Source organism: Cricetulus griseus, chromosome 2 (genome assembly GCF_003668045.3).
Source record: "Cricetulus griseus strain 17A/GY chromosome 2, alternate assembly CriGri-PICRH-1.0, whole genome shotgun sequence".
Classification (NCBI taxonomy): Eukaryota; Metazoa; Chordata; class Mammalia; order Rodentia; family Cricetidae; genus Cricetulus; species Cricetulus griseus.
In genome coordinates this window covers 418,584,138-418,607,995 of record NC_048595.1, presented here as the reverse complement: position 1 = coordinate 418,607,995, position 23,858 = coordinate 418,584,138, and the positions used below count along the sequence as shown (strand labels likewise).

Sequence of the window (23,858 nt, the reverse complement as noted above, 5' to 3'; positions counted from 1 at the left end):
TCTGACCTGAGTGCTGGGATTACAGGAGTCCACCACATCTAAAACAGATGTGTCCAACTTACAACCCACAGGCTGCATGTGTCCCAGGGTAGTTATGAATATAGACCAACACATCTATTCATTACAATATTATGTTGTTAGGTCAAAAGGTTGGACAGTCAAGGAAGGATGAGGAGGTGGCTCAGTCAAACACCTGCCATGCAGTGGTGAGGATTTGAATTTGGATCTCTAACAACCATGTACAGAAGGGATGAGGGCACACCTGGATTTATGATCCCTACCCTGGGGAGGTGGAAACAGGCAGATCTCCCAAGCTCACTGTCCAGCTAGTCTATCCAATCAATGAGTTGTGGGTCAATAAGAGAACTGTCTACAAAGTACAGTAAAGAATGAGGGAGGAAGACACCTGTTGTCATCCTCCAGCCTCCACATTCATTTTTATACACACTCAAGGAGGACCTGTGCAAGTGGGCGAGCATACACACAAATTACCTACAATATGCAGATATCTTTAAAAAGGATCAATTAAAGCCAGGCCTTTAATCCCAGTACTTGGGAGGCAGAGGCAGGAGGATCTTTTGAGTTTGAGGCCAGCCTGGTCTACAAAGTAAGTTCCGGACAGCCAAGGCTACACTGAGAAAACTCTGTCTCAAAAAATCACCCCCCTCCCAAAAAAAAAAGAAAGAAAAAAGGAGAAATAGAAAAACCAGAAGACAAAATTTTTCTATAAACCATCAGATAGCAAACATTTTAGGGTTTGCTGGCATATGAGCACATGCATGGACATATATAAGTGAAAATGATTCTGAGCAAGGTTTGATCCATAGGACACAGTTTGTGAATTCCCGATCTAAACCTAAAAACAAACAGATAAATAATACATTCTTGATAGTTTATTTTTATTTTATGTGCATTGGTGTTTTGCCTGAATGTATGTCTGTGTGAGGATGCCAGATCCCCTAGAACTGAAGCCACAGACAGTTGTGAGCTGCCATGTGGGTGCTGGGAACTGAACCCAGATCCTCTTAAGCACTAAGCCATCTCTCCAGTCCCCAGGCAATATCTTAATTATATGTTCTCTTGAAGGTGCCTACCTCAAAAGACAAAGATATGTGAGGATCAAAAGGCTGGCAAGGACACACTCTGTAAATACTAATTAAAAGGAACCCGGTGTAGAAAATTAATTCCAGAAGAAGCACATTTAATCTTAACTCTCAAATTGTCTGGCTTGAGAGAGATGCCTAGGAAAGGTTACTAAAGGGTCCTTCTCATGGGAAGACTTTCATTTGAGACAGGGTCTCTCTTTATAGCCCAGACCTCCTGCCCCTCCTCCTCCAGCCTTCAAATACAGTGATTACAGGCATGCATCACCACACCAGCCTGTTAGATAACATTTATTTACACACAAGGATTGCCAACTGTACCTTGCTGCTGATTCTGTGGGGAAAGGGGGAAGGGCTTGCTACATCTTAACCATGTTCACCTTTGTATGAGGATGTATCCAGAGATGATTAGAACACAAGGACTCAGACTTAATGCTTTCACTCACTGATAGACTCAAACTCTATAGACTATTGAGAGGTGGCAGGATTGTATAGAGTTGGGTATAAATGGAGGAAGTGAGTTTTTGGGTATGCCTCTGAAAGATGTAACATGGACATGACCTCTTCCTATTACTCCTATCTGCCATGAGGTGAGCGGCCTCAGCTTCATGTTTGTACTGGCATAATACTCTGTACTATCTCAGGCTTAAAGCAGTAGATCTGACAGGGAACTCAAACTTCTGAATCCATGGACCAAAATAAGAGCCCCCTTAGATTTTTCACAGGTGTTTTTCAAAGCAATATAAAGTACCAGGCATGAAGTCCCTCTTGTGAGAATTCAATTCAGTGAAAAGTTACTGCTGCTGTAAAAGCAGTGTCACTGCCATGTTTACACTTAGTAGTATAGCATGCATGGGTGGACAATGCTGCTTCCAGAAGACACGGCTTATTAAATGAAAATCTCAGTCAGATACCTGGAAGAATGCACTCAGACAGTACCCTGGTCAGCCCAGGTGCAAAGGACCCCTTTAAAAGAAAGACCTACACCCATTCTCTCTCTCTCTCTCTCTCTCTCTCTCTCTCTCTCTCTCTCTCTCTCTCTCTCTCTCTCTCTCTCTCTCTCTCTCTCTCTCTTTCCTGCTATTCCCCTGGGACAGACAAGATTTTTCCTGTCTTCCTCTTCTTTTCTGTCTTCTCTGTCTCTTTACCCCCAACCCCAATAAAACTTCTCACTTAATCTCTGTCTGCCTGGTATGTTTGTTCCTCCCTTAGGTCAACCTCCCCTGCCATGGAATGTGCCAAGGTCCCCCACACGCTTCATCATAACAATACTTCCCTATAAGTTACTGGTCAGGTAGACCCCAAAGATTCTCAAAACAACTTAGGCTACTGCCATTGCTTTTATTTGCTTGATATAACTACTGCTAAAAACACAACACACAGATTAGTGGTAAAGTGCTTTTCTAACACGAAAATGGCCCAAAGGTCAGTCCCTAGTACTGCAAAGAAGGGAGGGGAGGAACGAAGTTGCAGTGTTGTTTCCTCCTGCACATGGTTCCACAGCCTTTCATTTCTGTTCAACAAGAGCCAAATTATGTGGACATAATCTAACGTCCTTTCTAATTCTGACTACTGTGTCTACTTAGAATTGGTTTTTGTTGTTGTTGTTGTTTTTGTTTTTTGAGACAGGGTTTCTCTGTGTAGCTTTGGAGTCTATCCTGGCACTCACTCTGTAGACCAGGCTGGCCTCGAACTCACAGAGCTCTGCCTGCCTCTGCCTCCTGAGTGCTGGGATTAAAGGCATGCGCCACCAACACCCAGCCTAGAATTGTTTTCTTTAGTAAGTGCTGCAGCCTTAGAATTTATAATTAGGTCTACTTGAGACTTCTTAAACATAATAGTTTCTTATTTTAGAAAAGGTCAACCATTTCTTAACAAATACTTTAAAACTCCACATATTAATTTGTAATTTAATTCGTATTTTCAAATACATTTAAATAAAAGTTAGGCATTTACATTTCTGTTATGACTTAACTACTTTATAGCTGTTTGTGCACTAGGCATCTTTCCAACTTTCCCCTAATATCTCAGAATGGCTCTCCCCTTTCTCCGGGCTAGGTATAATTTACTAAGACTGTGACAGTTACAACTATTTTAGGAACAAAGAGATTATCCCTCTGAAATACAGAACTGCTCAAGGAAGAACAGCATTTCCTTGGAGCACCACAGTTCCTGCCTGCTCACGGGACTAATCTTACCTGACCCCAAGAACAACACTCTGGGTGCAAGGAGTGCCCTTATTTTACTCAAAGGCAGAAACTCAAGTTCAGAAATGAAATGAGTTCTTCTAAGTTCAACTTGTTTCAGTGAATTTATTATAGTATATGAACTCTTGGGGTAAGTATAAGAATTTCACCAATTTCAAATTGTTTCTATCTTTATACACTCGTGGTTTTCACCCTACCCGCCCTGCCCCGCCACATAATTTTCAAATTTTTTTTTTTTTTTTTTTTTTGTTAGTGAAGACTATCTTCCTTTATGCTACTTCCAGCTTACCCTTTCTGTGACAGGGTTTCCTAAAAAAAAAAAAAAAAAAAAAAAAAAAACAGAGCTTACAGAAACAGGCAATTTACCTAACCAGCTTGCCCCAGGAACTCTATCTCTGCCATCAGACTGGGATTACAGGGCCCAACCAAGTATTTCATGTGGTGGGTTCTGGGGATTTGAACTCCAGTGCTCTTGCTTGTGTGGCAAGTGTTTTAACAAATGAGCCATTTCCCCGGATCATTTGCTTTGTTTTTTTCTTAATCATTTCCACACTAATAATTTCCTTTTGATTTTAGATATTGAAACCACTGAAAGCTAATAAGTTTCTAAGAAAGGCTTATGTATGTTTTATAGATTCTCCTATCAGCACTTTAATTACTGAAGACTAAAATTAACTGCACATTAAGGCTTTGTCAGTAATACCATAATATTTTTAGAATTAATTTATTTTAAAAGAGTGTTTGGATGTTAAATTATTATTTTGAATAAAGAAAATGAATGCTCCCTAAAGCCTGGCATGGTAGCACAGGCTGGTAAACTCAGCAGACTGAGGCAGGAGGATCAAGAGTTCCAGGCTACTCTGACTCAAGAATACAAAACAAGGGGCTGGAGAAAAGAGCTTAGCAGCTAGGAGCACTTAACTATTCTTGCAAAGGACCTAGGTTCAGTTCAAAGCACCCACATCAGGAAGCTGACAACTACATGTCACTATAATTCCAAGAGATCTAATGCCTTTCTTTTGGCCTGTGTGGGCTCCAGGTATGCATGTGGTGCTCATACTTACATGTACGCATTCACACATATGCCTAAAATATATATAAATAAATCTTTAAAGTGAATAAAAATGCAAAAGCATTCACTAAAACAAAAATGGCTACTATACATTTAGTACAAATAAATTTAATGTGAATAAACTAGATCTAATGTTAATACACATGACACTTTGATGAATGTTATTTATGAAAAAAAATTTCATTAACCTACCCCATTGGTTGGGAAAAGTACAAATTCATTAAAGCTATATATTAAATCTCTTGTGGAAAAAAATACTTTATGATTGAAGACTGACCATTAAAGTTCCATTAATGCAGCTTAATAAAGCTTTAGCAATATCCATTAATTCTACCAGGAAACAAATAAACAAACAAAAAAATCAATGCACAGAATCTACAGCCACTAAATGTAAAGGCACGCATGGAAAATTTATAGATATACTTGACCCACAGCATGTAAGTATCTGGAATATCTATACCTGTTCTTCATTAGACGAACCTCTCTCTTCCGGGCTGCTTCTTCAGCAGGCTGCGTAGGAAGTGCTGGGGAGGATGCCATAACAACTCCAGGGGCGATGGTGCTAGTGGGTGCTGTACGAATTTGGTATGTTTGTACATCGCCAGAGGCAGCTGCAAAAAAGAGTGAACGAGGTATAAGATACAGAAACACTACAATTTAATTCAATTATGTGTCAATCAATCTAAACATACTTGGATTAGAAAGGAAATGGAACAGATGATTCTGGCTAAAAAGAAGATGCCAATTTACTGTACTATTAGTGCAGGTACAGGTAAGGATGTCTTAGTGTCTCTGCTGGGTCTTACATTTATGTTGCATTGGAATGGAGATCTATTCTGGTTAACATGCTTACCAACCTTAAGTCTAAAAGGAAAGTGAGGCCCACCATAGATGATCTTCCTAGATATAGTCCTCAGTGTCCTCCTTTGATTTGGATAAATTCATATTAAAAAATTTCAAGCAGACTCTTGCCACGACATAAAAACGACCATGATTTTTCATAAATAGCAAAATGGAAGAGAAAATAAGCATATGGTCAACTATTACGAATTTCTAATTCAAACAAAACTCAAAGTATGAAAAAGTGGACTACTGGGTGCCAATCATGGTATATGTAAACATATTATTTTAATGTAAGTGATAATAAACAACCTCAAGCTGGATTTTTTTTTTTTTCCTTTTTAGTTTTCTGAGACAGGGTCTCACTATGCTATCCTGGAACTCACTATATAGACCAAGCTGGCCTAGAATTCAGAAATCCACCTGCCTTTGCCTTGCCTCCCAAGGGCTGGGATTAAGGTGTTCATCACCTCGAATGGCTTTAGATTTTCTAACCATACAATCTACCATATGTGAAAAGAAACATAATCACAATTTGTCAATTATTTGCTTCTAAAAACAGCTTAATGATACACTGTCCTAATAAGTGACCTAACACTATGTTGAGATTTTGAAGGTCTTTATAAAATCATCCATATCAGTTAAAGTATCAATTGTATTGTTTGAGTGACAAATATTTATATACTAAACATGTTACCATCTTCAAACTGACGTTGAGAATTCAAATTCACTGACATCCTGCTTTACAATTTTTTGAGTACCTGCATGTAAAGTGAAAAGGTGTTTTACTCCCATTAATAAGCAAAATATTTCTTCAAATATCATTGGTTTAATAACAGGATATTGTATAAATATATTTGGGATTGATTAAATAAAAGGCTTTCTACTTAGTGTTTTGGTACCATTAAAAAGTAATTATCCATGGTGAAGGGATATAACTCTCATTAACACAGGCAACATTCGTTATTATTAACAAAAATATTTTAGAAGCAAATGTTATTTTCTCAGCCTATGAATTTTTAATCTGGTATAAACTATGAACTGTTCAAATGAATTAATGGAGAATAGTTAACACTCTCCAAACTCCTCTAATCCCTTGAGGACTTAAGAAAACTTTGCTCTCCAAAGAGCACAAGATTTACATAATGATATATGTTCTTTGGAATGTTTTTATCTGAAATCAAAATTGATAACTTTAGAAAAAAAATCTAAGTTCCTTTTAAATAAATAAATAAAACTAAAAAACAAAACAAAACAAAATACCAAAACCCCAGAGAAGAGAATCCACTAAAAACTAAAAGTTGGCACACATGAGGTATGGGGAGAAAAAAAGAGGCCCATAGTAGGTGGGTGTTAACTTGAGTCCATATAGCGTAGCTGTGATCTCCTTAGTTTTTCTTCTGATTTATCATGTTTCTTCTATCCCTGCCTACTGAAGGTATTAAACATAGGTATTACCCCGTTAAAGCTAAAAGATAGTTGTTTTTATGCCATGACATTTTCGTCTAAGTGAAAAAATAGAAAATTTCATGAGAAATATTTATATATGTATTAATTGTATACATAGCTAAATCTTTAATATCTAAATCTACACTGAAGAAACTACTTTAATAGTGCAATATACTTACTTTTCCTGTGTACACATTGGTTTTTAAAAGAATGTACCATATATATGAATTCTTAATTCCATTACCTTGAACAACAACTTGGTTGCTGGGCACTAGAATCTGCTGTCCATCAGTGGTCTGTGCATACTGTAGAATAGTGGTACCCGGCTGAGTGGCAGCTGCATTGGTCATGGTTAATGTCTGAAGGCCCTGTACCCCATCGGTACCATTGTTAGCCAGCTGTATAGCTCCTCCCTGGGTAATGGCAACTAAAACCCAATGAATTTTATTGTTACAAGTTTAATTAATACCATGTAAGACTTTTAAAACACACTAAACCCATGCAATTAGCAAAGCATAATGTAGGAGAAATTATTATAGACAGTAACATCACTAAAAAAGACTCAGTATATTCAAGTAAATGTGTACTCAGGAAAAACATATCCAATTGTCATGAGAAGTGTACTCTAGGAACTGTACTACAATAAATAATGTGTGGTAATAATATTAAGAATTAAGTGAAAAACTCAAATTCTTTTTGAACTTATTTAAACTGAGGAGGCCCTCGTTCACAATGATACTTTACAGCACCATTAACTGCCTCATCTATTATTTATATCTGTTGCCTTAATCATAAATGCATTTCTTGTAAGTAGGAAACTAATATAAGAGGCACTCAATAAATGCTTGTTAAAATATAATTAATAGAGCCATTTGTCAATGAATTATACTTTCTAACTCTTAGAGTGAGTTATAAAATCTGTCGGTAGTACACTCAAACAGCCCTGGGAATGGCATGATATTTCTCAAGGGGCTAAGGCAGAAAATTCACTTGAGCCTATGAGTTTTGAGACCAGCTTGGGAAAAATAGTAAGATCCCATATAAAAATAAACTAAATAAATGATTTTTTTAAAAAAGAAAAAGAATCCAGTAATACACAGATTGCCATTAATGTTTAAGGCCTTGAACTCAGCCTCTACCACATGCTATCCATCATCCCCACCAAAAATTTTACCAATGAAAGCAATGAAATACTCTGGACTTTAGTTATTATGAGTGTCTATTCATAAAAGGACAAGATCATCATTTAGATAAAATATCTCACTCCACTCTAAGCTCCATCTCTGAGTCCTCATATAAGGTCTTCCCTTGATTGAGGAATAAACACATTTGCCACTATCTGGCAAATGGAAACTAATGAATATATACCAAATAGATACTTCATTCTTAAAACCCTAAATCACCTTTATCCAACGATACACAAAAAAAGCTAATGGAAAGTTAAGTTATTATATTACTGGGAAGACATAATCCTTTAGAAACCAGAGCTGAAAAAAAAAAAAAATGGTTGACTCCTTCTCTGACAAATCTTACTAAGGACCAAGTTTTCCAAAACAGATTACCTGAACAACTTCATTGTGTGGATATGTGATGTGTGTGTGAGCGTGTGCGTGTGCATGCCCATGAATGTGCTTGCACATGTGCATATCCAGGACCTCACACATGATAAGAATGCACTCCATCAACTGAGTTATGTTCCAGTTCTCCATAATGGATTATAATTACAACAGAAGAAAGGTTTAAACATGTGGTAACAAAGTTTTTGACTTAACTATGGTACCATTGATCAGAGGGGGAGTTAGTTTGGGACCCATTATCAGTAAGCTCTGGGGAACTCTATTATCCTGAGGGATGTGTACACAAAAAACTGATTTTTCACTGCTCTATCAAGATGTATGAGTTAATGGTTATTATTTGATCACTTTAGCAAGATGAAAAACTTGTGGAAATTAGCACACTAGCTTATACAATCTTTCGTTAGCCAATCCCAGATTTTACTATCTTCAATGTGAAAAGAATGTCTAAGAATTATTCTACAATTAATTTTGATAATAAGGGATAACCCAGCAGTTAAGAGCACTGGCTGTTCTTTCAGAGAACCTGGATTCTAGTCCTAGCGCCCACAGGGAGGCTCTCAGCCATTTGCAACCAGTTCTAGGGGACTGGACATCCTCTTTTGGCCTCCACAGGCACATACACATCTGGCACACAGGTAAAACATCCATACACATAAAAAAGGTTTACTTAAAAGAATCTTAAGTTAACAGAATCAAATCTTCATTTCTCATATAGAGTTAACTTGCAAATTCAAATGTATTTCTCTCTCTCTCTCTCTCTCTCTCTCCTCTCTCTCTCTCTCTCTCTCTCTCTCTCTCTCTCTGGTTACAGAGCAATGAACTCAAAGTGAATTGAAAAAACTACATATGAAAAGATACAGACTCTCGTCCGATAAGCAATCATTTGATTCTGCTACTTTACTTGGAAATCTAAAAACATCCGATCGTAGAGATGTGCAGTGGTTGTAAACATTAAATAAGGTCACACACAAATATATAATTCTTTGAAAATGTTTCATCTAAAATTTACACATGTTTTTTAACTGTAATGTTTTATTTGTACACTTGATTATTTTAAAAGTGTAAGATAGTTTCAATGAAACCAAATTCATTAAAACAAGAATAGAAAGACAATCGAAACTTATATCTCTAGGTGTACTTGATGACTACCAAGAAATACAAACTAAGGAAATATGTTACAATTTAATATAATCTAAATACAACTAAGTTGTATTAGTTGAGATTCTGTACATATATTGGGCAGTTTATATAACAATTAGAATGAAAAAGGAGGGGTATATACAATTCTTCCTACTGGGAAAGCATGAGAGAGGTTTACAGTTCATAGATGTTATAAACCTCTAACCCTTAAATTTTGATAATCATGTTAAAGTTAAAAATACAGCGCTATAGAGATGGCTGAGAGGTTAAGAGCACTGACTACTCTTCCAAAAGGTCAAGCCAGCACCAACATGACAGCCAACAACAAACTGTAACTACAGTTCCAGGAGATCCAATGCCCTCTCATGGCCTCCATAGACACTGCATACATGTGGTGTTGACATACATGTAGGTACAACACTCATATACATAAAAATTTTTTAAAAAGTTTAAAAATAAACAAGTTATAAAGTATGTAGTATGCTATATATGTGAGTATCCATTATGATGTTTCTTAGGGAAAAAAAATCAAGAACATAATGCTAAATCAGTTTCATCAAAGGCACACATACATTTACAAAGATGATAGTAGATAAAATGAATAAAGCTTAAGAAAAAAACTCAAAGTACTAATGTATTTAAGCTATCAATATTGTTGGAGCAGTTTGAAAAATAAAGTACCTAAGGGGATGGCAGGCAATCCTATACTTTGCATCTTCCTTTTAGTTTCTGTATGGTTCTTCTAAAAACCATTCGCGAGACCCTTTATAGTAAGTGAATCTACTGCTGAAAGGAATGTGTTATACCCCTCAGTATGTTCATGCTAGGGGAGAATGAAGTCTTGTACAATGTCAGAGAAGAACCATCTTGAATACCTAAAATTATCAGGATATGAAATCTTAAACTAAACACAGGGAAGGGGATACCCTTTTACAGCTGCCAACAAAGAATTTAAGAAGGAAAAAAATTCCTCTAAGCTTATTTAGCTCAGTTATCATAGACAGTAAGATAGTTATCAAAAACACCACAGATGACTTAGTAGCTAAGAGTGAGTACTTACTCCTCTGGTAGAGGACCTGAGTTTGGTTCCTACCAACCATATTAGATGGCTCACAACCATCTGTCACTCTAGTTCCAAAGGGTCTGATCCAGAGGCTTCCCAGAGCATCAGTACTCATGTGATGCACATAAATTCATGCAGGCGCACAACCCCCCCAAAATAATGAATCTTAAAAAAGCCCTTCCTTATAAATAATATCAAAAGTTTTGGTGTTGGAAAAGCTATTTTTAATGTAGCTGGAATGCAAATTGTAGGCAGGCAAACTAACATTATGCTGAAATTAAAAAGCTAGTAATTTGTGTAGGAATCATGTAAGAGATAAATGGAAGAAGGCAAGAATAGAGGGGGGGGGAAGAAAATCACATTTCACAAATGCCCTTTATCAACTCAAAAGTACTTTCTAATGGATTCAGGTAAAAGACCAAAAGAAAAAAAATAAACAAAAAAGGAAGTAAGACAAAATTAATTAAATGTAAGACAGATATGAATTGGAAACTATAATGGTTTTCAAAAGTCTTTACTTTCAGAAAAGCGCAGCAAGGCTAGAGAGATGGCTCACCAGCTAGGAGCACTTACTGTGCTTTCAAAGGACATTGATCAGTTCCCAGCATCACATGGTGACTCATAACCACCCATAACTTTATCTAATTCCAGGGGATTCTGAGCCCACCTTCTGAACTCTGTAGGCACCATGGTGTACATACATACGTGCAGGCAAACATTAATACACATAGTATTTTCCACTGCTTGCTTGCTTCCTTCCAACAGGGCCTCTCTATGTAGTCTTGGCTGATCTGTAACTAATGATGTAGACTAGGCTGTCTTGAATTCATAGAGATCTACCTGCCCCTGCCTCCTGAGTGCTAGGATTAAAGCCATGCAACACAATACCTGGCACACATAGGATTTTTTTTTTTTTAACTAAAAAAGTGACAGTATCTTATGTGCATATTGTCATAGTTCACTACATCAGCTTTCAGCTTTTCTAGGAAAAGAATAATAACTGAACACAATGGCACTCCTACCTGAAACACTAAGCTCAAAGATTTGGAAATGCTATTTTTAAGAAGCAGCATTAAATAAAAAGTTACAATAATGGAACTATTTTTGGTCTTCATCATGTTTTCCTTATCTGAAGAAAACATCTTCTCTTAACATTATGAGAACTAAATCTAGATATTTAGTCCTTCAAAAACTTTCAGACTGCTTCATGAAGCTATACTAAACTGAGGCAAATGTAACTGACTCACACACTTATGTACTCCTAACACTACAAAGGAAAGCCTTTTATTATAGACTCTGATAACAGGGCAAACAATGGCACCTAAAGCCTTGGCATTTATCATTTCTTTAGAGAGAATCTAACAGTTTATCTTCTCACTTTTCATAATAGAAAAAGTTATTACTCACTATACTGCCCACTGCTTGTCTGGTAAATCGGAGTTGGCACTGTCACAGTGGTGATGGCAGGGGCTGAAGTCTCCTCTTCCGACTTTTCTTCTTCAATCCTTGGCACCCCTGGTGCATCAGAAGATAAGTCATTCAAAATTTTCCTAGAAAAATAAGAGGCTATTTTAATTAAGAATAAAATTCACTAAGTATAAATAGTAAACATTAGAAAACTACTAATGTATAGGGCAAAGGTTTAAACTATATGAATTATATAAGTAAAGTTCAAACAAAGCAGGAATTTCAAATACAAGAAGTAGGTGTGTATGGGGGGCTATAATAAATAACACTATTTAGGTTTTGTTTGTTTGTTTGTTTGTTTGTTTGTTATGATATGCCTTTGGGTGTTTTGTCTGCATACCTGGTGCCTGTAGAGGCCAGAAGAGGGCACTGCAGACCCTATGATTACAGTTGGATGGTTGTGAGTTCTTATGTGTCCTGGAAATTGATCCCAGATCTTTGGAAGAGCAGCTAGTGTTCTCAACCTTTGAGCCATCTCTATCCAGCTTCTATAAGCCATATATATTAATTCTGTGTGTTTACACACACCCAAGACAGGATTTCTCTGTGTAGCCCTGGTGTCCAGGAACTCAGAGATTTGCCTGCCTCTACCTCCTGAGTAATGGGACCAAAGGTGTGTGCCTTTAATCATCTGCTTAATTTGGGTTTTAAGACATCAGTCCTGTTGGGTGTGGTGGCACACACCTTTAATCCCAGAACTAGGGAGGCAGAGACAGGTGGATGGATCTCTATGAGTTTGAGGCCATTCTAGTCTACAAAGAGAGTCGACAGCCAGGACTGTTATACAGAGAAACTCTCTCAAACTGCTCCCTCAAAATAAAAAGTGTCTTATCATTAATCTCAGGTTGGCAAAGTCACAATCTTCCTGCCTTAGCTTCCCCAATGCTGGGGTTACAGTTACACACCCTGCATTCCATGGCTCTAATACATATGTTTATAGATAACTATACAAAACCGTAACATGAAGATATATTCCTTATTGAGGATTATGGTTGAAGGTTAAAAATTACCAATTTGGTCTCACAATCTAACCCAGCTTCCTTCTTTTGTAAGAGAATCCAAAGACACAGACAAAGACATCATTAACATTCTATTTCTGGTTGCTCTAGACCATACTGTTGAAGAGAATAACTTTTTTGAAATAAATTCTTAATCCGAATTAAATATTTGAACAACTGGCTTACTTTATAATCAGTTTTGAAGACTTTACATTTATCACTATAGTATCAACCTATTTATTTCAACCCACTTTCTTTGCCTGCTATATGGTCTTTAACGTACTCATTCTCCTAGCCCCAGGACACTCATTAACCCCCTAGTTCTGTCATTTATAAATTTAATACGCATGGCTTCTGTTTTTCCAGATCAGTTACTAGTATAAAAATCAAGCCAAATGAGCCCAAATGGAGCACCTTCCTGCTTCATACGAATCAATTCCTTTATGAGGATAGGTTATGCCAATAAAAATCTATTTATATTATCAACCAATATCATTTTTCCAACCTTGCAAGCATGTTATATAAGCTTCAGTTAAACAGTTTGCTATAGTCTAGATATAAAGGCTGCATTTCAGGAATTCATAAACTTCATATTAATATTACCCCAGTGTGAACGTCTCATTATAAGGTAAGGTAACATCCTTTATAACCCTTTCTTTACACGTTTTGTCTCTAGAGCTTTCTTATGATTATTAGAACATTATTTATTTAAAGAACGTGGTAGAATTATGGCCAGAAAAAAAACTAAGGCAAATATTGTCTTCAATATAAAGCTGGTATCTTAGTGGGTTTTCTTTTCCTTTTTTTTTTTTGTTTTTGTTTTTGAGTGTGTATGTGTGGAGGACAACTTTGTGGAGTTGGTTCTTTCCTTCTACCCTTACATAGATGGAACTTACCAGGCTTGAGCAAGCATGTTTATCTGATAGAGCCATCTGGATGACTTGTGGCTATGATTTGCATAGTTTACAGAAGTCATGTGATTTGTTTCTTAATACTTTGTTGGATTTGCTTCAGGATCAAAGCTGTTATATAGTAACATGATATATACTTCCATGTCTCAAAATCTAACACTTGCTATATTTTAAAACAAAAAGAGAAGGGCTGGAGAGATGGTTCAGCAGTTACTAGCTTCAACTCCCAGCACCAATGGCAGCTCACAATGTTTGTAACTACAGTCACTGATGATCTGACATCTTATTTTAGTCCCTGTAGGTACTTCATGCACATGGTGCACAGAAAACACTCATACACATAAGATAAAAATAAAAAAACAGATTACACACTGCCTATAATATATATCCCACAACATAAAATTTCTTAAGACTTCAAAATCAATTGACATAAGATTTATAATTCATAATTTGTGAAAAAGAACTTAGTAGCAACTATAATTAAGTACATGGATCAAGGTGAGGCTTCAACCACTGTTAAAAAAGGAGCAAGGCCACAGAGAAGGCTCAGAGGTTAAGAGCACTGGCTGCCACACAAAACAAAATAAACCTAAAAGAAATGATCAACAATAGCAGCTTAGATAAATAGGTACAATTTAAATTAAGACGGAAGGTAACTGTAAAATTCTGAATTCTATAGTAAGCTTAAGAGATTAGTAGGTGTGTTGTTTCTAGATATACTCAACATGGAGTCAACTGATATACATACTGGTTTTGACCTTCTTTCGAGAAGGCAAGGCATAGATGAGATTTGAACCCAAACTAGAGGATGTGAGCAAAGTACTACCCTGAAAACTACTAAATACAGGTGTTTGCTAAGTACCAGGACATAAAAACATCTGTAGATGAACAGCTAAGCAGATCACTAGTGTATCCCCAAAACAATGCTATAATTCAAATATACCCCAAATTTTTTAAAGGAAAAGCAGCAGTCAGCCTAGATACAAAAACAGAAAGATGGGGGAAATGCTTCCCTAAACTGTTTAGAGCAGGGATTCTCAACCTTCCTAATGTTGTGACCCTTTAATATAATCCCTCATCTTATGGTGACCAGAACCATAATTTTTTTCATTGCTACTTCATGACTGTAATTTTGCTACTGTTATGAATCATAATGTAAATATCATTTTCTAATAGTCATATGGGGGCCATGATCCAATGGTTTAGAGTAAGTATAGTAAACTTATTTGAGAAGTAACTCAAGAGAAATCATCTACAAGACACTTGGTTTAGCAGCTTTCTAGGTATTCTGATACCTACTATCTGCCAGGTACTAAGCCTTTCTGCATGTCTCAGACTATTAAATCACATACCTGTAGGAAGGCCTCCTTGAAAGAATTTCCCTTCGCTTTTGGGAATCAGTTACACTATCCACAGATTCCTGTGAATCCTCACTTTCTGCAATAGTTGAAATCTGAAAACAAAGAATAACTTTATCTTGATTATCAAATTTAGTTCCCATAAAATATTTAAGTCCAATACAAAGAATGTATATATAACCCTTATACATGCTTCAGTTTTAATGGAGACAACTATACCAATAAAACTCATCTCCTACAGACTAAAATGATGTCATGGAAACAAAAATATTTGTCTTGAAAATGCCTTTAATTTCTCCCAAGCAAACAATCCTGAATATATCACTAACAGCAATTATTCCTTGCAGTTGTTAGAACAGAACTGCCAACCAAAATAATGTTTCTGTCATAAGGGCAAGAACAAATAGTTGGGCCTAAGTCTCTGACAACATAATTTCCTATAATTGCTGTGCAAACACATATTTACCACACTGTAGACTGTTTGTCCTGGCTAATTTTGATACAAGCTAGAGTCATCAGAGGAGGGAGCTTCAACTGAGAAAATGCTTCCATAAGATCCTGTTGAAGGCAGGCCTGTGGGGCATTTTCTTAATTAGTGATTGATGTAGGAGGGCTCAGCCCACTGTGGGTAGGGCAATCCCTAGGCTGGAGGTCCTGGGTTTTGTAAGAAAGCAGACTGAGCAAGCCATGAAGAACAAACTAGTAAGCAGCACATCTCCATGGCCTCTGCATCAGCTCCTGCCTCCAGATTCCTGCCCTGTCTGAGTTCTTGTGCTGACTTCCTTTGATGATGGTCAGCGATATTTAAGTATAAGCCAAATAAACCTTTTCTTCCAAGTTGCTTTGGTCATGGTGCTTCATCACAGCCAAATTAATCCTAACAAAGACACTGTTGTTTTCCTGCAAGTCAGTAAACATCCCCATATATAAACATACTTCAAAGTTGGCATTCTATAATTACTTTTAAGTAAAACGTCAAGGTAATGAGCTATGCATTTCGGTTAAGGGCCCTCAGATTGGAAAAATTGGATGGATGGATAAAGACTATGTGGAGTAGCAGAAACTAGAATTTACTAATAACTTATTATGTGCCAGATTTCATGCTAACACATTCATAGAGTCCACTATTTCATACAGTAAACATCAGGTATCAGATGAGTCCTGGTCTTATGCTCATAGAAGGAGATAGAAGAACTGAGACATAAGCAGGGTAGGTACTCAAAGGGACCACAGAGCTAAGGAATGTGACCTCTGCTCATGGTCAGCACTTCCACTTTAGACTTTACCAGCATTAAAATCTTGGTGGTCGCAGTGTCAATGATGTCAGAAACAATAGCCTTGTAGCACTTTAGGTCACTCTAGACTCACAGTCCACTCATTTGTGTGTGCTTGTCTGTAATATTATCAAGTTTTTCTAGTCTATATTACAGAGGCCTCACGTGCTTTCTTCCATGAAGTACACATGATGCTGTCACACTGAGAAGGAGACTTAAACAAGATGAGAGGGCCTATGTAGGTTAGCACCACCTCAAAATAGCCAACAACAGCAATAAGGAAAACTATACTCAGACAAAAAAGAAATTCCAATGGAACTCCACATGCAGTCCAGCTCAAGTACTAGAGTGGACACTCCCCCTTGACAGTGGTGAATGATGTGTATGCTCACTTCAGAGAGAAATAAGGAATGCTTTAGCTGCCATACCTAGCCTACTCACTGGCTCTACACAAATGACCTCACAGATAGACGGAAGATCAGAAACTGGGAAAAAAAATCATAAAAGGACATGAGAAATCAGTAACCAATAAATTCAATGTGGGCAGTACTATGGCAAGTTTACCTATTTTCGCTAATCTTAGCTCCCCTTTGGCTTTCTTTTTATCTCCGTTTGACTCTTACATATAATAAACCCCATCCTTACAACTATCTTACTATTTTTCCCTTGGGGAAAATGGGGGGTAGATGAGGCTTTCCTGGTCACCCTGGCTGGCATCAAACAGACAATCATCCCAGCCCTGCTTCCAAGTGCTAGGGTTATAGGTATGCACTGCCATGCCTTGCTCTTAACTACTATCACAATTTTAAGGACATACACTGACCCAGAAGACCTCATTCACTCTGAAACTCACTAAAACAAGCCCTATGTAGCTCAGTTAGTTGTGTTTGCTTAGAATGAACAAAACCCTGGATTTGACCCCTAGTACCACATGAAAGCAGATCTGGTGGCTTATGCCTATAAACTTAGCACTGGGGAGATAGAGACAGGAGGATCAGCTAGGTTTTTTCATGCCATATAGTAGGTACAAAGCCAACCTGGACATATGACTCAACAATAACAAAAATCAAAATATATAAATAAGTAAACTAAGCACAGATTGGTTTCGAAGTGAAATACTGCTTTTTTTTTGTTGTAGCTTTGTTTCCTATACCAACTCAATGGATTTTGTTGACCCCCTCCAATCTAAAAGATTTTTGCCAATTTAAACAGAAAGAATTAACTAAAATGAGAAAAACCCAAACCACATGGCTATAAAATGTACCAACACGGAGAGAAGCCTGTGTACCATCTTTACACTTGGAGTTAAGATGATTATGATGCAGCAGTTCTAACAAATGTAACAATCTGGTGTGTGGGGGTGTTAACAGGGAAGAAGCTATGCTTGTGGGAGCCAGGAATACATGGGGAAACTCTGTAACTCTCAATTTTGCTGTGAAAAAACCTGCTCTTGAAAATGAAATCATAAAAAAAATAATACAGGATCCACAATTTTTACACTAATAAAAATATCAAGGTCCAATTTTATAAATATTCATAAATATATAAAAATTAAAACCCAAATACAGACTCCACGACTATAACACTCCAGCAGCAGAGCTCCTTCTGCCTGTCCTCACACCTCCTGACATGTCCTTTAATGTCTGTCTCCCCAAGTTCCTTAAACAGGTCTTTACCTTTGGCCATCAGTAACAGTCTAGACATTTCAAAAATCCAAACCATTATTTTTATTTGACATTTCAAAAGAACTATACAGTGGTTAGAGATAAAGAAATATTAAAACTATACAATCCTTTGCAAACTTAAAGTGTTTTGATTGATTACAGTTAAGACTCCTGGTTTAGATAATTTTTCACTCAAAAAACCTCAGTAAAGCCTAGAATACTGATCCTAAAATTTGTTCTGCTTATGTCCCTTACAAACAAGAAAACTGGGGTCTGGAAAAGTGGCTCAGGTAAGAGCATCAGCTGCTCTTCCAAAGTACCTGGGTTCAATTTTTAGCACCCACACAGCAGTTCAAAACCACCTCCAACTGCAGTCCCAAGGATACCCTCTTCTAGCATCCACAGGTACCAGGCATGCACATCTTATACAGGCCTACATGTAGGCACATTAGAAAATTTCACATGAACACACACACACACACACACACACACACACACACACACACACACACACACCCCTTGTAAATTTTAAATGTTATTTATAATCAAATATTTAGGATAGGCATAAATATGAAATAATTTATTTAAGTAGAATTAAGTTTTTCACTAAGAGTGAGAATAATGTCCTTTAATGTGCTTCACTGAAATCAATATCTTTCAACAGTGATTCTGGTCAGGTAGGGAGGTACATGCCTTTAATCCCAGCATTGAGGCAGAGACTGCAAGGGCTGCCTATACAGCAGCACTTACCCTGTCAACCTAGGCTTAAATTTTTGGAAATGTGATTGGATACCTAGTTTAAAAGAGAATTTTAAAGGTAGAGATTAACAAAACTAAGCTCTTTTTAGCTGTGCTTAATTTTTTTTTTTCATTTCCATCTATCAATGAGGTAAGCTGCTGATGAAATTGATCTAGTGTATCTGATCCTTGGATCTAACTAGTTACTATGCAAGAAGGTATGGCTTTTTAAATTTTTCTGCAACAGGATTTCATTATATTTAGCTCTGGTTTGCTTGATCCTTGCCTTGTAGACCAGGCCTGCCTTGAACTCACAGACACCCATCCCCCTGTCTCTGACTCCCTGATGCCAATGTTAAAGGTATGATCTCCATGCCCAGCTAGTTTCATATTAAACAGAGAAGTGCAGCCGCTACAGAGAGACTTCTGAAAAAAAACTGAGAAAAGTCTAAGAATTTAAAGTATATAGATAGGAGTTTTTAAAGAAAACAAACCTACATTGTTTACATGAGAAAAGTTAAGAAAGCACCTTCAAATTTCTCTCCACAGCTTAAGTTTCTTCTAAAAAGTAATTATTCTTTCATTTGTGGCTAGTACTCCCCACCCCAAGAAATGATTTTTTTTTTTAACAATTTCTTAAAAAAAAAAAAAAGCCAAACAAACAAAAAAAACCCTACAGGTAAAATATCCCTTCAAAGCCCTTGCTAGCCATAACCAAGACTAGACTAGACTAGAAACTTTGGAACACTTGTCTTAGGTTAAAGAAACAAAAGCCACTCCCCCACCACCCCTATTCTTAAACCAGACAACAGTAATGCTGTATAATGGCCACAGAACCACTATGCTGTACAAGGTTTTTACTGCTGTCCCCATCATATCACGAAGCATTAAAGAAGATTCTATCAACACTGAGTTTCCAGCCACTTTCCTCCTCCGTACTCTACTTAGGGAACCAGCAGTACCATGCTAGTCTTTCAAATTCCAAACATACTCATTTCCACATCTTTGGACTGTTTTAATCAATAGCTTGGCTCAGCTGCTTTACTGACTTCTGGTGTCTGCTCACTGTGTTCCCCAACCACCTCACATAGATTATAGCACCCTTCCCTTTGCATCTTTTCTCTACCCTTTCCCCTGTTCAATTAACCTCTGAGCACTTATCCTCACCTGACATATTTTACTTTTTCATAGTATGTCTCTCTTCACTCAAATGTGATCTTCATGAGAACAGAGATGTATTGTTTGTTCACTGCTGTCTTTGATAGCACCTAGAACAATGACTGGCACATAGCATGTGATCAATAAACATTTGGTGAAGAAATGGATGTAATAATTTAAAGTAATAAAACCTATAATTCCTTTTTGATACATTTTAGACAGCACTATATTGAGATGTGGCCCAAACTGATACATGCCACTACCAACCCTATGTACACTGTGAAACTGCCATTATTTGTAAGGATTCTCACATTATCTGTGAGATGTGATTTATACATGTAGAAATAAATTAGGATGGCAAAGTGAAGCTGTACATGAAATAATTAGTTCAGCACAGTCTCTGATATTACTGTATTAAAATATATCAACAGAAATCCACTGTTCTTATTCTCCCATTAAGAGACATATACCTTGTAAATTTTGGAAGCTTTGTTATATAACATTCTACCATCTAGAAGCTTGAGGGACACTTTCACTCTGTTTGGTAACCTCTTGTAAACCACTACTTCCTAGTTACTAATACTAACCATGGCTAGCTGGCTCAAATAACCACGCAAATTTAATACATTCTCCTAGTTTAGAGCATTTAACAAAAAAGAAACATACATTTACATCTCCATATAGTCCAGGCTTCAAGGAGTCCAACTTTTCTCTTTTAAAATTATATAGCTCACTGTGATAAAAATGTATTCTTGAAAAGAGAAATTTCTAGTAAAGTTAAGGACATTCACTACCTGGGTTTAAGTTATGTTGCCACAAAATAAGATTAAAACTAAGAACATAAGCAACAATTAAACATCACATTTTCTTAATTAAAAACTATAATATACATTTTGTACCCTAGTTTTATTTTTTAATTAAAATAAAATCTCTGTAAGTGAAAAAGATAGTAAATGTGTTCAGTGTCACTTGACTTATTACTATCCAAAGTAGATCTATCTCTAAAACTCTTGACAAGCAGACCAAGTTCTCTCTATTATATTCTAGAGAAGAGTTAATGCATGGAATTAGTAATGAGATAATATGGAGGATGACAAAGTAGCATTCAATGAAACAAAAACTAAGTCAAAAGACTACTTCTTATGATTGTGGTTTCTAGAAATAGGCCTTTACTTGGATAATACTGTCACCGACTTGTTAATAAAGTCCATTCCCAGCATCTTCAGGAAATTGGTAACTTTTCCTGAACACGACAACAGTTCTCCCCAATAAGTGTTAAGGCAAACCAAAAGCATGAAAGAAAAAAGTAGAAGAGGTAACAGCAGCTCAATACCTCAGCATAAAGCTGACAAAACCTGACATGGGTACTGATGACAGTAACAGAATGATTCCAAGACAAAGGAGGAAACACCCTAGCAAATAGCAATCACTTCTGCTACCATACAAGGAAAACAAAAAAACAAAACAAAACAAAAAAACAATTAAGTCTGAGTGAGAGAAATAAAAGGTTACATCATATAATCAATGTGGGAGAAAGGATAGCTTGTTGGATCTGTAATTTTCTTTAAAGTAGGGAAGGTGTGGGGAAAGAAGGGAGAGGAAATAGTCCTACAGGAAAGAATTCCATTTGCTTAGTTCTTAGGATCACCAGGTCACAATACCAGAAAGGCATATTCTGGCTAGCCACACAATATTTCAGCAATTAGGCTTCACCTCTAATTGTACAGTCCTCAGGAGGTACAGCTTCCTTTTTATCAAAGTGTTCATGCAATTCTGGACTACCAGTTGGAGGGAAAATGTTATAACCAAGTGATGAGCAGGTACAACACTCAGGCTGAGAGTTTGATTCAAACCTTGAAATTCCATGTTCATAGAGAAGGACAAAGACATAAATAATTTCTCACCTTCCTTTCTAAAAATAGTTTTCTTCAAATCTAGGACCTAGGACTCACCTGAGTTCCGGAGAAAAGTCTTTTTAAGTCCTTACAGGAAGACTGTGAAGTAAAAAAATATGAAATGGGAGGCTGGGGTTATGGCCTACTTGCATGAATGTTCAGTCTTTGTTTTTTTTTTTTCTTCAATCAGCTGAATTGCAAAGAATCACACTGCTACTGCTCTTGGGTCCCTCGACCTAAGTAGTCACCTTCAGAAGTTTAGAGTGCCGTTATTCCCTTTTACCCAAAAGGAACAGACTCTCCAAAGAATCAGAGAGTATATGTGATACAATCAACATCTTTATGATGTACCTCCTGAATATATTATTACTTCAAAGTTATATACTCTACCTAAAACCTCTAAGCAACCAATATTATGTCTAATGTGATCTCTAAGTACAAATCCTATCTCAGGCAAGGTTATCAATTTTTATGAAGTCTTTCCCCATATAAACTTAGGTTTACTTTAGGTTTATTTTCCTTAATTGAGGTACATCAGTCCTACAAGTCTTTCCTAAACATTTCCACTTATCACATGTATTTACTATCTCTCTAAATAAATGCTTTTTCTTCTGTAGCTTAAAGAAGTAGTTTTAGGTCTGTCCTTGCATATATAACAGAACTATACAGACACAACATACTCATTTACTATGAAGTAAAATAAATCTAAACTAGATATGTCCTTATTTTCACAACTAATAAAAAGAGACAGAAATGGCTATAAACAAGTTATTAAATATATGTGGAACTTTTCATACACATACCTGAACTGTTTGGACTTGTGGAGACTGAATAACTGATGGCTGGGCCGCCTGAATAACTCCATGGACTTGGACTGTCTGCCCATTGGGCAGCTGCACTAAGGTTACAGTGGGAGCAGATGATGTCGCATGAGCTGCTGGCATGGATACCTATAGAAACATGGAAAGCAATTACCAACACAGAAGTCTCTGTGAGACTACTCAGGTTCAATATGAAGTAATTACTAATAAAGCAAAACTATGACCTTCTTGCTTGATAAGAATTCAATGATTTAATATTCTTTTAAAGAAAATTTCAAACGCTATACAAGTCCTCCTCCCCTCTACTTTTTTCAGCCTGACCCAAGTGACAAAAAAAGCGAGTTATCCCATGTATCATCTACACCCGAAACCCAATCATGCTCTGAAGACTAAGGAATACTTCAATCATATGGTGCTTTACATTTTCCTCCTGTTTTTATATCCAAGTTTTCTTTTTTAAGTTAAAGGCTGAGTTATAAGGATTATTTTTACTTACAGACAAAAACCATCCTAAGAGAGTAATTCACACAATGTCAACAACAGGCATTCTGGCCTTAAGCATAAAGTTTTCAGAATACCCTGGTGTTAAACTAGTTAACAGGAGGGATTTTAAGACACGTGTGTGTGTGTGTGTGTGTGTGTGTGTGTGTGTGTGTGTGTGTGTGTGTGTGTGTGTGTGACAGAGGGAAAGACATGCATTACTGTCCAATGTCAGAAGCAGAGATACAGAGGTTCAAAAGGTTTCAATGGTCTAATCATAAAAACATCTCCATGTTGCCTTAAAAAAGTTTTCAAGCCAGGCATAGTAGGACATGCCTTTAAACCCAGTACTCAGTAGGCAGATGTAGGTAGATCTCTGTGAATTCCAGCCCAGCCAGAGGGGTAGTGAGACGGTGTCTCAAACAAAAACCGTGCATTTTAACCAGTTATAGTGTCACATGCTCATAATATCAATACTAAAGAGGTTGAGGCAAGAGGATTGGTACAAGTTTAAGCAAAGTCAGCCTAAGCTACTATTCGAGCCCTTGTCTCAAAAATAAAACAACTTTCATCTATTCTGAGAATATAGGAGGAATTGCTGGAGTATTTTTTTTTTTTTTTAAACCAGATAACATGGTGAAGT

General features: G+C 36.8%; 1 protein-coding gene across 8 annotated transcripts in view; it reads right to left on the bottom strand.

The window, feature by feature from the left end:
• Creb1 (cAMP responsive element binding protein 1) overlaps window positions 1-23,858 on the bottom strand; it is a 60,826-nt gene that overhangs the window by 13,988 nt on the left and 22,980 nt on the right. For 5 of the 8 annotated variants that reach the window (XR_003481506.2, XM_027397091.2, XM_027397092.1 and 2 more), the window contains 6 exons: window positions 22,718-22,864; window positions 21,972-22,013; window positions 15,180-15,280; window positions 11,859-12,001; window positions 6,916-7,098; window positions 4,843-4,993 (listed from right to left, as the gene is read on the bottom strand). Coding sequence is in view for 7 of the 8 variants with exons in the window: in XM_027397091.2 (XP_027252892.1) it covers window positions 4,843-4,993; window positions 6,916-7,098; window positions 11,859-12,001; window positions 15,180-15,280; window positions 21,972-22,013; window positions 22,718-22,864 (767 nt within the window). In the remaining variant the exon portion in view is untranslated. The remainder of the gene's footprint in view (window positions 1-4,842; window positions 4,994-6,915; window positions 7,099-11,858; window positions 12,002-15,179; window positions 15,281-21,971; window positions 22,014-22,717; window positions 22,865-23,858) is intronic. The other 3 variants (XM_027397096.2, XM_027397094.2, XM_027397097.2) reach the window with 3 other exon arrangements.